The following is a 13,566-nucleotide window of genomic DNA, read 5'->3' on the forward strand; positions in this document are numbered from 1 at the left end:
TGTTTTGGCAAGCTTACAGTGATGAGGCAATGGGTCGTATACAATGTTTCAAGTGGCATGGGTGCTTCAAAAATGGAAGAACATACCTGGAAGACGATGAGTGATCTGGAAGACCTGCCATGATTATCACCCCTGGAAATGTGGTATTGTGCATTGAGAATTTATCCCCCAGGGCCATATCATCAATTGAGAATTCTACTACAACATATGAAACATTTGAGGGAGGACATTCAGCAAAAGCAATTGGATCTGTAGAGTGCAAAGAATTGGATTCTTCATAATGGTAATGTACCCTGTTGCCAAGCTCTCTTCACTCATGAGATCTTCGTTAAAAACAACATGGTGTCACTTCCGCACCAACTTTTATTTGCCAGATTTAGCACCTGCAGACTTGACTTCCATCTCTTCCCCAAGATCAAAATGCAGCTCAAAGGTTGCTGCTTTAACACCATTGTCAAGATTCAGAGCAAATTGCAGAAGGTCCTCAACTTGCTTACAGAAAACAACTTCCAAAATGACAGGAATGCTGGGACAAGTGTGTTGCTGTGCAAGGTGACTATTTCGAAGGAGATGATGTTAAAACTTAGGCAAACAAGTTATTTTTTATTAAACATAACTAGTCCTGGAACTCTTTGATACCACCTCGTGGTGTTAATTTCAGTATGCAATAAATTATGTGTATATGTGGGCATGAATATGTATGCTCAGCATTATACAATTCAATTATATATTCACAAATTAATGCAAAGAAAGCTAGCAAATCAGATCACTAGAACGTCATGGTTACATCAATATAGTAATGAAATCAAGATTGTGTTATAGTTTTATCATTTTTACGAATTTTTTACAGTATGCTTAGAAGGCTAAAGGAGCGAGAGAACAAAGTTGATGAAATGTATAAAGACAGTGACAAACAGTTTCATGTACAAAGGAGTTGAGATGTTAAGTCTGGTCAGAGTTTGTTTTAAACGGAAAATAAATATATTGAATGAAAAAACAAAAACTCACTTTTTCTAATGTTTTTGCCAAATTGTTACATTTCAATGAGCTTTCTTCTAAATTTGTTTTCGTAGTATCAAAGAGCTTTTCAATATTTTCAGAATCTTTATTTTTCTGTTCGAGTGTATTTATCTAAAAAAGAAATGCGATGATATAATATTTACAATGAAAGAATAATTAAGTAAATGAATATGTATGTTGTCATGATCAATGGTAAAAGTGAGGCTTTGGTTATTAGACGTACAATTATTATGCTTATTGGCTAGATCATCCCTGTGGTAGAGTTTATAGAGCAAAACCACTTGTAATATCTATCCTTGATGACTACAAAGGTGGAAGCATGGCTGTGAAGTTAAGAAGCTGCACCCCAACCAAGTGGTTTTTGGTTCAGTCCCACTGCATGACACCTTGGGCAAATGTCTTCTACTATAGTTCTAGGATGACCAAAGTTTGTGAATGGATTTGGTAGATGCAAACTGAAAGAAGCTTGGACCCACCAACTCTAGACTTCACCTGGAACAGTGTTACATTTTCACTTTACATACTCAAACTCCTTTCAGACTCAACACAACCCCCTCCTCTCAGTAACTTTCCTCACACCTTTTTTTAAAGATCATTTCACTCTATCCTAATTTTTATCATTTATTTCTTTATTTTATTATTGTTTTTAATTTTATGACTTTATTATTTTTTTAATTTCATTATTTTATAATTTTTACAATTTTTATTTATTTCTGTTACTGATTCATTCACATATTCTTTATTATTACTAATTTTTATATTCATTATTTATATGTAATTTTTATAGTTTACATTCCTATACCACACACCACATGCATACCCAAGCACACACACACGTACACATGCCCCCCCCCATATACACGTGCCCCCCACACACACACATACACATGCCCACACACATAATACCCACACCATTGGCTACACCAACACACCCACACACACTCTGCCTCGCCCCTCTCATGCATGTACACATACACATGCACACACACACACACGAGCATCCACACACATGAATGCACACATACCTCCACACACACATGTGCATATATACACGCACGTACATACACTTCCACATACGCTCATGCACATAGACCCACACATCCCCATATACACACATATACACATTCCCACTCTGTTTATGCACACATGTCAACACATACACAACCACTCCCAGCCATTCACACACCCTTCAGACAACATGCCAACACACACACACATACAGCCACCCCACCCATTCACACACCCTTCAGACAATGCACCCACCCCACCTCTCTCCCTCCCACACATGTACATGCACACATATACACATGAATGCATATATATACCTTCACACACATATACACACATGTACATACACCTCCACACTCACTCACACACATCCCCACATGTACACACACACACACACACATATATATATATATATATATATATATATATATATATATACAGAGAGAGTAGGAAAGAGTGACACAGAGAGGCATAGACACACGCACCCATACACATGCACACACATACACATTCCCACTCTATGTACACATGCTAACACACACCCACCCATTCATGCACCCTTCAAACTTTTGGGCTGTCCGGAAAGTTCGTGCCGATTTATAGTAGCTTACCTTTCAACTTATTTTCCATGAAACCACCTCAATTCTGGGAAGAGGGTATTTTCAAGTTAAAGGAAAGATGGAGACACATTGTGCAACAAAATGGTTCATATTTAGTTGATTAAAAATGTAATGGCAAGTATTTATTGACCTTTTTCTTTCCTTTAAAAATTGGCACGAACTCATTATTGACCCTTCCATCTATGCACACATGTAAACACATTGCCATTATAGCTGCTAGAGCGACATAAAAACACACAGGCACACAGAACCCTACACATGCACACAGACCCTACCACACACACACACATGGTTAACACCACATGCACACATGCTACCATGCACACACATTATCATACACACACACACACACCGACCATCTTCACACTCTCCTGTCCCAGAAAGCACTTTCTCTTTGTTCTACTTCTGGTCACTTCAAAAATGCAACTGCACATGGACTATTGGTGATTTTTTCCTGCTTCTTTCTTCTTCCCTTTAGACTTGCCGGTTTCTGAAGGAGAGCTATGCTCGAAACATAAAACAACTACTCTTCTCCTTCTCTGAGTGCCATATTAACACTTTGCTTGTGCTACGTCCTCACATTTGTTTTTTTTTCTTTATTTTTTCCGTCTTTTTTCTCTGTGCTATTTAATTAATTATATATGTATATATACACATGTATGTATATTTATGTATGTCTTTGTGCTTGTGTTTATCCCCCACCAGTGCTTGACAAGCAGTGTTGGTTTATTTACATCCCTGTAACTTAGCAGTTTAGCAAAAGAGCCTGATAGAATAAATACCAGGCTTACAAAACTGTAAGTACTGGTGTTGATTTATTTGACCAAATCTTTCAAAATGGTGCCCCAACATGGCACAGTCAGTCTGATGACTGAAGCAAGTAAAAAAGTAGATAGAATATCAGTGAAAGTCATAAATATGCTTTCCTTATGTGTTCCAGCCATGGCTATGCCATATTTTCCCAGACACAGTGTGTATAGAAATATATTATCTCATGTGTCCTTTTGAGACAAACGAGTACATTTTGAGAGAGACTAAGTTTGCTGACTTTCCTAGCAGGTCGTCATGTCATTGGCTTATCTAAACTGGTTATTGAAGCAGATATGTGTGTGAGCTTCAAGAAAACAGAAATATTCTTTGTACATCTTTGACTGCAGTATCTAAGAAAATAACTACAGTTAACTGTTAATGTAAATGTATTTTCTGTTCAGATTAGACCGTTAAATAAATAGAGCTTGAAAAATTTTTTATAATTACATTGACCAACATGTAAATCATGTAATTTTAATAAGTGACAAAAGCTTTGCTTTGCTAAACATACATTGAAAGGATAAATTAGGATTTTAGCTGTTTATAGATTTCAATAAAAATACAAGAAATATGTTTCGCTTCCTTGAAATTTTTGCACATAAATGGATATAAAGATAACATATTTCACTCATATGCAAAGTTACCACTTACACTGGAATTCAGTTCTGCTGATAAGGTAGCAATTCTGGCTTCAGATTTTTCAAGCTTTTCTCTCAAGGAACTATTTTCTTTAATATTTGCTTCATTTGTCTACAATAAATTCAAGAAACAGTTTGCTAAATCATTAATTAAATAAAGATTTCTTAATGATGTATTCAACTTATATACAAATAAAATATCTATTTCAATTTTGATTGATTTATTAACACTAAAGAGAAACACGATGAGTATAGAACATTATTATTATCAACAAGGATAACATTTAAGAATTCTCAAGTTAATTTTCAGGGTTGTAGTTGTTAAATAAACTTTTATAAATTAAGGCCCTTGTAAGGCGTATAAAAGATAAGTTAAAGCTAAGGGAAAACTTGAGATGAAATAGTTTTCTTTTCAGACATTAGACTTGAAATTTAAGCCTCAGAAATGAGATTGCGCAGGCTAGGGACAACAAAGGAATAATCTGCTTAGTGTTATAAATAATCTTTGTTGTTGTCAGCAAACTGCATCCAGTAGTGTCAGTTCACCTTGTCCATCTTCACCATCCCAACATTGACAGGACAACCAGTCAAAAGCTTGGGGAAAGTCTTTGACAACAGACTGAAGAACACTGTTTCCATTTGTAGAACTAGGAAAATGTCTTGAGAACTGGCTTATCAGAGATGACAAATGCATTGCTCAGCCTCTTCAATGCTTGGGTACAACAGCATGCCATTCTGCTCAAGATTTTGCAGCCTCTGCCATTATATGTCAGCATGTCAACTCTGGAAATCCTGGAGAGGAAGATGAACAGATTTTCAAGGAGGTGGCTTGGCTTAGCAAGGAGCCTAAGCAGCATCGCTTTGTATGAGTCAACCAACATCTCATGACTCCCATTCAGCAAACTTCCAGAGGGGTAACACACCGTACTGAGATCCAGCATATAAGATTTTCAGATTTCTAACCAAGGCTGTCTACAACAATCTACCAAGAGCATCAACAAAATGTCTCTTAAAACTGAATATATGTTAATATATATACCAGACAGTATTACTGATCTATTTCAGTTAATTTTACCAATTGGTTTCACACACAAGTTAGGAGATAATTTAAGATGGTACTCATCAGAAAGGTTGGTGTAAAGAATATGGCCATACTTTGCATGCCAGCCCTTCTGATGAGCATTGCCTTAGTTTTCCTTTAATTTGTGTGTGAAACCAATTGGCAAAAATCAGCTATAATGGATCTATAATACTATATAAGATAAATGATATACTCACTCATCATCATCATTTAACGTCCGCTTTCCATGCTAGCATGGGTTGGACGATTTGACTGGGGACTGGCGAACCAGATGGCTACACCAGATTCTAATCTGATCTGGCAGAGTTTCTACAGCTGGATGCCCTTCCTAATGCCAACCACTCCAAGAGTGTAGTGGGTGCTTTTTACGTGCCACAGGCACGAGTGCCAGTCCGGTGGTACTGGCAACGGCCATGCTCAAATGGTGTTTTTTACGTGCCACATGCACAGGAGTCAGTCCAATGTTTTGTTCACATGCCACCGGCACAAGTGCCAGGAAGGCGAAGCTGGAAATGATCGCGCTCAAATGGTGCTTTTTATGTGCCAACGGCACAGGAGTGAGACCGCTGCTCTGGCAGTGATCCTGCTCGGATGGTGCTGTTAGCGCTCCACTGGCACGGGTGCCAGTCACTCTATTGATAAATATATGAGTGCCTGTTTTTTCTGACTAATAGATTCTTACATGAACTATATGTGTGTGCGTGTGTGTTTTATGTATATATATATATATATATATATATATATATATATATATTTCCAAAATGGAGATGAATATCATTTCTCCATGTGATCGGCTAGAAAAATTGTTAAGATATTAAGATACTTTTTCCTAACATGAAACCAATGGTAGCCTTAATACACAAATAAAGAAATTTCATCCACCAATGCAGTGTTGAGCACTCATTCTCACTGTTCAATATTTATATATATATATATATATATATATATATATATATATACAAGTAAAATGAAGATTATGAAGAAAGGAGGAGAAAATAAATAAGATGTTAAGCAAATACTAGAAAAAGTGTAGAAATATGAAATGAAACAAGAAAAAAGGATCTAGATTCTCTGATGAATATAAAAACGTGGATGATGATGATAATGATTATTGCTTTTTAGCTCTAAGACAGCCCAGATTAAGCAAACATATGTTCAAAGACATTCCATCCATGATCACTCCAGTCTTCAACATACTGAAGAATATACTATCCTAAGTGTCCTTCTGTTGTTAAGAGATTTGAAGGAGCTTAGGTTCCAATTTGTAACAGGCTGAGCAACCATGTAGAGGCTCCTTCATTGATGATGATGAAGATGATGTTAGTAATGGAGATGATGACAAAATTCTTTATAATAATAAAAATGAAAGAAAAAAAAAACCTTACTTTATTCATTTCTTTTGTTGTTTGCTTCAATTGCGAGGAAGTTTTCTTAAAATGTTTTGTAATTTCTTCAACGTTCTGTTCCAGCTGACTTATTGTTTCTTCTTTCTGAGCCAGTAGTTTTTTCTAGAGAAGTCAGATAAATACTAAATGAACAAAGCAGTCATCCAAATATTTAAAGATTCAATAATCATTTAGTCATTTGTAATTGTATAAAAATAAATACAGAACAAAAAAAAATAGCATTAGAAAATTAAAATTAACTGTTAATTGCTTGGACAAATTATTAAAAAAAACAAGAGACAGCCAATCCAATTAGCCAATATGTGTTTCATAGTAACAAATATTAATGGTTACATGCGATGATTTGGCAAGTCCCATAACACTCTGAAACATAGACGTCTATCAAACATTTCATCTTTATGTAGTATACAGAGACCAAGCTAGCTTTGCAGAATCCATTCCTCTCTAAGCTAATCTACAGGAAGAATTTAATGTAAAACTCAGCAATATAAGCTTATGATGCACTTAGAAGTTTATAATACTCACTACTTACACTGTTGTATTCATTTACAGCTAGGGAGTCTTGGTTATTTGAGAGTTAAGTGTTTTGGCCACAGATACAAAACAGTATTAGTGACAAGATATGTATGAACAACTGACGTCTTGATTACTTATCTGGTATCCTACCAACTTGGTCTAGAAGATTGACAGAGATTATATAGTGTACAATAATTTAATAGAAGAGAGAGTCAGAGAGACTGTATGTGAGACTACTTTCATCTTCAGTCAATTCCTCAGGAGAAACCATTTTGTTTCTTTAAAGAAATATCAGAGGAAGACAGAAACTGAAGATAGGTTTGATATACACTGAAGATAAATTCAATGTTCACAAAACATAGCTGCAATATTCAATAAAAAAAGTTCTAACAATCCATTATGACAACAGCAATGCCCAATAGTAGTTTCAAATTTTGGCACAAGGCCAGCAATTTTAGTGGAAATGGGTAAATCAATTACATTGGCCCCAGTGCACAACTGCTACTTATTTTATAAACCCTGAAAGGAGGAAAGGAAAAGTTGATCTTGGCAGCATTTGAGCACTGTTCAATAATGATAGCTGCAATGTTCAAATAAAGACAACTGCAATACTCAATAAAAATGGCTACAGCTGTGATTATGGTGAAAGCTATGATTGTTACAAAAATACCAGACACAAGGAAATCAGCATATTTCACAGTGAGATTATATTATTGACAACATACATTTTCATCTAGTTCTCGTTCTATTCCTGAACACTTCAATATTAACTGATTGTTGAAGTTCGTCTGTTTCTTCAAGGCATCATCTAATTGATCATTTTTGCTTGTTTTACCTTTGAGTTCTTCTTTTTGCTGTAATACAGATAAAAAAAAAAACATTTAATTTTGTGATTAACATTTAGTAAAATTCCTAATATAACAAACTTTCATTTACTTGTATATTCCATTGTTCCATTTTCAGTGAGTAGAACCAGTTTTGAGCCCCTCATACTTAATGACAGCTGGAAAAGAATTGAGACCATCGTCCAAGGGATCATAGTCTGGTTCAAAACTTTTGGAATAAACCTCATATGCTAAATTATATAGAGTAATGTCTTCCTATCACAGCTCTTCAAACACTGATATTTAAGATTGTTTTGAAAAGAAAACTCATGGATATTCTTGCTCTTTCATCATGTATCATCTACACATTTTATCAGCTGCAGTTATAATTGGTCTTAACCGTTGAAACTGTCTGGAAGACCATCATTTATATTTAAGCCAACATGCTGCACAAATCTTTCTACTTTTGAGCACCTTTACTTTGTGTATTTCCTTAAATCCTAATCTAAATATTACATGCAGAGTTTCATTCTAAAGACTACCCCCCCCCACAAGTAATTGCAATTTCTTTCTCACATATACTACACTAGCTTTCAATTTATTAGAAGTACAACTGGTTTTGTCCACATTTAAAAACCAAATATTAGTTCAAGGGCACAGAGTTCATATGGTTATTTTACATACATCATTAACTTTTAATTCATATCAGATAAATTTCATTTGTTTTATTCAAATTTAGAAAACTGAAATTATTTAATGTAGATAAAGATAAAAAAATAACCAAAACAATGATAACCTGTTCTATTTCTTGTTTAAGTCGATTAATTTCAGTGACCTTCTCCTCCACTAGATTGTGACTAGTCTGTAAATGATTTTCCAGATCAACTCGTTCTGTGGTCCTGGATGTTTCACTAGCTAGAAGAAGTTCACTCTAAATAAGTGGAAGAGAAAAAGAAACATTAAAGTAAGTTACACTATATTTTAGATTTTATAACAGCATTCCCTAAAACTATTTATACTATGATCAATTAAATGTGAGTGAATTTATCAACAAAAACTACAGAATTTGTTATTTTTATTTATTTATTAATTAGTTGAGATTAACATTAATTGGAAAATGGTAGACAAGAAGAGATAGGCTTCATAGCTGAACTAAAAATAAATGAAGCTACCAGGCTTAACTTCTGATTTCATGTCACAACAAAGTCATCTTGCCTTACATCCTCCTGCAGTTGATAAAAATTTGTATAATTGACTATATCCACCTCTAAAATTTGTATCTTGTGTCAATGTCAGAAATCAATATAATTCTCATTGACAGTTCTGCACAAATATGAAACTTTTATAGATTTGCCAAGATCAACTCACTTCTTTTTTAGCCATACTAACACTCTGGAAGTTATGAAAAAATACATGTCATTTTATTAAATCATGTCTTCTTAAAATATATATATCATATAAAATAAATAAAAAATATGAAGTGTCTGGTATGACATTGAGGAGTGGAGACATATCAGAAATTGTGAGAGGAGGTATTGAGTTGGTCAAGATGAAGGTGGCAACTAGTAGGAAGAAAAGTAATTGAATCTATAGAAAAAGCAGAGTAAAACAGTATCTTTATAAGCCAGTGATTGCAATGTGTTGTTGAGCAAATCTTTGTCAATGAGATAATTGGCCTTTTTTCTTACTTTCTTTTTTTCTTTTAATATGTGGGCTAAGATATCTGTGTGAGTGGCTGCAGTACAGTCTCAGATACTTGAGCAGTACTCCAATATTCAGTGCATTTCATGTTTGTAGATGAATTAATTTCTTATTCTGAAGAAGAAGCCTAGTGCAGCATTGCCAGTATAATAAATGTGAGGTTTCCCATGGTACTTTGGACAAAAGTCTTCTATTATAGCTTTGGGATGACTAATGCCTTATGAGTGAAATGAGTAGAAGGAGACTGAACAAAAGCCTGTTACATGTGTGTGTCTGTGTGTGTATTTACTTTCCATGTGTTGTTGCATGCAGCAGTTTGATGTTACGTTTGCATCTTCTGTAAAAAGTAAGTCTTGTAGCTTATCAATTTTGACATGTGAAGACCAGTAGAGTAAAAATAGCTTACTTGAAAAAATATGGGTGAGTGCTGGTGAGACAGAAGGCAACCAGTTGTAGAATACTGCTATGATAAATCTTGGCCAACTCATGATAGAAAGGAAAAAGCAAACATAATGATGGTGATGACGATACAAGGAAATTTGTTTTTTTCACTACTTTCATGGACTCCCGTGACTCTCTGTCACCATCCAATTCCATTATTATGAATTTGAATTGGAAGCTTGAGTCATAGTGAATCTTTCATTAGCTGAGTACACAACAATGGACGCTACCCCTATGAATGTGCTGCAGTTACTCTCTTGACAGAGCCTGGCAATCCTGACTATTGATCTTCTAAGATTTTTCCACTCAGCATCAATATAAGGAGCACTGTTGGCTCAGTTGAGCTCTTCTGCTAGCTCTTCACAATCTTCCATGTTGCAATCCTGTAACACTGAACAAGTGCTATACTTTGCCAAATGGCAGCCCATAACTATGCAGGGTACAGTTGTCACTCTGTGAGGTATGTTCAAATTACCTGCATAGTGAAATACTCTGCTCAAATTACATTGAAGCAAATAGTGCATCTCATTAATATCTCAACCTGAAACCAGCTCCTACACAATCTATGGTCTAATTATCAAGACAATTCCCAAGAAATGACAGTCAATGAAGGAATCTCTACATAGATACTTGACCTGTTCGTACCAGATTTAGTTTAAGCCAACTCTCCCTCAAACCATAATGTAATCCTACAGACCCAAATGAGACAGGGTAGTCATGTTATTAAACTCCACACTCAAATGTTATTGGAACAGCTTTAATCATAGTTTTGCTTAGTTAAAACAACAACTGGAGTTAAATAGTAACAAAAATTTGACTAATTTCAGAAAATAAAATATTAAAAAAAAAAGACTTCTAACCTTAGTTTGTAGTTCACCTTGAAGTTGTTGCAGCTGAAGCTGGAGGTTGGCTACTTTTTCATTTTTCTCTTCAAGGTTTGATTCCAGCTTTTGAACATGGTCTTTTTTCCCATCAAGTTGACTTTTTACCTCTTGTAATTGTGTATGCAACGATTCACTTTCTTGTGTAGATTCTGTACATTTTCTATCAAGTTCTTGTTCTAAATTGTTTACTTTTTCAGTCAGATTATTCTAGAAATACATGAAACCCACAATATATGATATTAAAATTTGCTTCTATATTTTTTACTTTCTTTCATCCAATTTCTCTCTCTCTCTATGTATATATATATATATATATATATATATATATATATATATAAAATTTTCTCCAGTTTTTTTACTTAAACTGTTTCTCAAAGTCTCCTTTTTATTCTTATTTTCTCACTTTATTTCTCTTTTTGCCCTCACTTTTTCACATATCTCTTGCAAAAATATTTACTTTCCATCCATTTTTATGTGTTTGTGTGCATTTATATGTGAAATTTGAAAAGAAAAGAAAATTTCCAGAAAAAGTACGTACATTTTCTTGTTTTAGTTGATTGATGGCAGTTTCAGCGCCCTCTCCAGCTTCAATCTGTAAAAATCACAAAAATACAAAATAGGAAAAATACCACAATAAATTTCTATTATTAGATGAAGCTGTGAGTTGAAGCTGATTTAAGATGAATGAAGATAGCATCAGTCAATAACAGTGATGATAATGATGGTAATAGAAAAGATGATGATGATAGTGTGAAAGGTTCACAGTCAAATTACTCTAGTAGCAGATGATGACAACTGTCTTGTATTTCTGAAGGATTCCAGATCTGTGTAAATTGCATCATTAATGGAAGAGAGCCTTGCTGCTGAGAACAAAGAAATATGGAGCTGAACCCTGGGCCAATTATACACTGTTGCAAACATGATATGTATAGCACTCAAAGGAAACACACACATATTATATACACTTACAACCAAAAGCCATCTGATATCATGAGGCAATTGTGAGAGATAGAAGGAAAGTATGAGGTGCCAGTTAAGACTCCATGAACAGCAGCAACAACCAGTGCTGTAGAAGTGATGAAAGATTAAGATGATGATGATGATTATTGTTTTGTTCAGGGAAAGTATCAACTAATTGCCCAATAATATATAGTTTCCTCTCTCAACATTCTGAGTTCAAAATCTCTTGAAGTCAACTCTGCCTTTCATGCTTCTATACTCATAAAATAATCATCAGTTATACACAATCAGTTTAAGCAACTACTTTTCTCATCCTTTCAAATTTGTGGCCTTGAAGACATGGGTTGAAGTATTGAAGGCCGATCTCAAAATGCTGAACCTTACGAAGATGATAGAGGACTGAGATATGTCATGCATTGCTGTATTTGAGAAGACCTGCTCACCATAACAGAATGGAGATCCTAAAACCAAGGTGCCACATAAAAAGCATTGGTGTGGGTGCTTGTGTCACATAACGACTGGTGCTAGTGCCATGTAAAAAAGCATTGGTAATGGTGGCATGTGAAAACCATGGGTGTTAATGCCATGTGAAAACCATGGGTGTTAATGCCATGTAAAAAGCACCGTAGTATACTCTGTAAAGTGGTTGGCATTAGGAAAGGCATTCAGCTGTAGAAACCAAGCCAAAACAGGCTATGAAACCTGTCAAGCCATCCAACCCATGCCAGCATAGAAAATGAATGTTAAATGTTGATGATGATGATGATATACTGAAGTGATAAAATTACTGATTGCAATAGCAAATCAATGTTGATAATGACGATGATGGTAATGATGATAATATTTCAAAAGGAATCAAATCAAACCTTGTTAATTAAATCAGTTCGTTCTACTTCAAGCCGTTGAATATCTTTACGCAAATTTTCTGTTTGTTCTTCCATTTCTTTTAATTTTTCTTCACTGTATAAAAACAAAAGCAAATTATTTATTCATGTTTCTAAAGATTTCAGTCAACAGAACTGGTTATAATCTCTGTAATTACATACTACTTAACATCATACAGAAATTTTATGAAACTCCAAAAGTAAACCTCATTAAACTCCACACTCGGATATCACTAAACTCCACACTCGGATGTCACCAAACTCCATATTCAAATGTCACCAAACCCCACACCCAAATGTCACCAAACTCCACACTCAAATATTACCAAACTCCACACCCAAACATTACTAAAACTCCACACTCAAATGTCACTACCCCACCACACACTCAAATGTTACTAAACTCCAAACTGGGATATTACTATCTCAATAATTGAATGTTACTAAACCCCACATTCAAATGTTACTAAACTTCACACTCAAATGTTACTAGTTCTATGTGTGCAAATGCTATGAAACTTCATATTCAAAAAATCTCAATGTGTTACTGGGAACATGTAGTAAATATAAAACCACTTACTTCAGGGCAAACTTGCGTAAACTTTCTTGAAGTTGGGTTGATTTTTCACGTACCTCTGCCTTCAGCTCATCACTGAATTTCTCCTATTGAGTAAGAATTATTAGATTTTTACAAATGTCCTCAACATTTACAAACAACAATCTTAATAAGCCAATAGCAGAGCCTCAACATGGTCACTTGACCTGCTTAAGTA

The 13,566-nt window shown here is 34.8% G+C and overlaps 1 protein-coding gene across 7 annotated transcripts in view; it reads right to left on the reverse strand.

Moving 5' to 3' along the window:
- The window catches only part of LOC106877628 (uncharacterized), a 116,191-nt gene that overhangs the window by 46,463 nt on the left and 56,162 nt on the right, over nt 1-13,566 (reverse strand). For all 7 annotated transcript variants that reach the window (XM_089358277.1, XM_014926574.3, XM_089358288.1 and 4 more), the window contains 9 exons: nt 13,374-13,456; nt 12,776-12,869; nt 11,488-11,541; nt 10,926-11,156; nt 8,720-8,854; nt 7,825-7,953; nt 6,563-6,685; nt 4,110-4,208; nt 1,009-1,131 (listed from right to left, as the gene is read on the reverse strand). In XM_089358277.1, the coding sequence (XP_089214403.1) occupies nt 1,009-1,131; nt 4,110-4,208; nt 6,563-6,685; nt 7,825-7,953; nt 8,720-8,854; nt 10,926-11,156; nt 11,488-11,541; nt 12,776-12,869; nt 13,374-13,456 (1,071 nt within the window). The remainder of the gene's footprint in view (nt 1-1,008; nt 1,132-4,109; nt 4,209-6,562; nt 6,686-7,824; nt 7,954-8,719; nt 8,855-10,925; nt 11,157-11,487; nt 11,542-12,775; nt 12,870-13,373; nt 13,457-13,566) is intronic.

This window comes from Octopus bimaculoides, chromosome 1 (genome assembly GCF_046866305.1).
Source record: "Octopus bimaculoides isolate indiv1 chromosome 1, ASM4686630v1, whole genome shotgun sequence".
In the NCBI taxonomy this organism is placed as follows: Eukaryota; Metazoa; Mollusca; class Cephalopoda; order Octopoda; family Octopodidae; genus Octopus; species Octopus bimaculoides.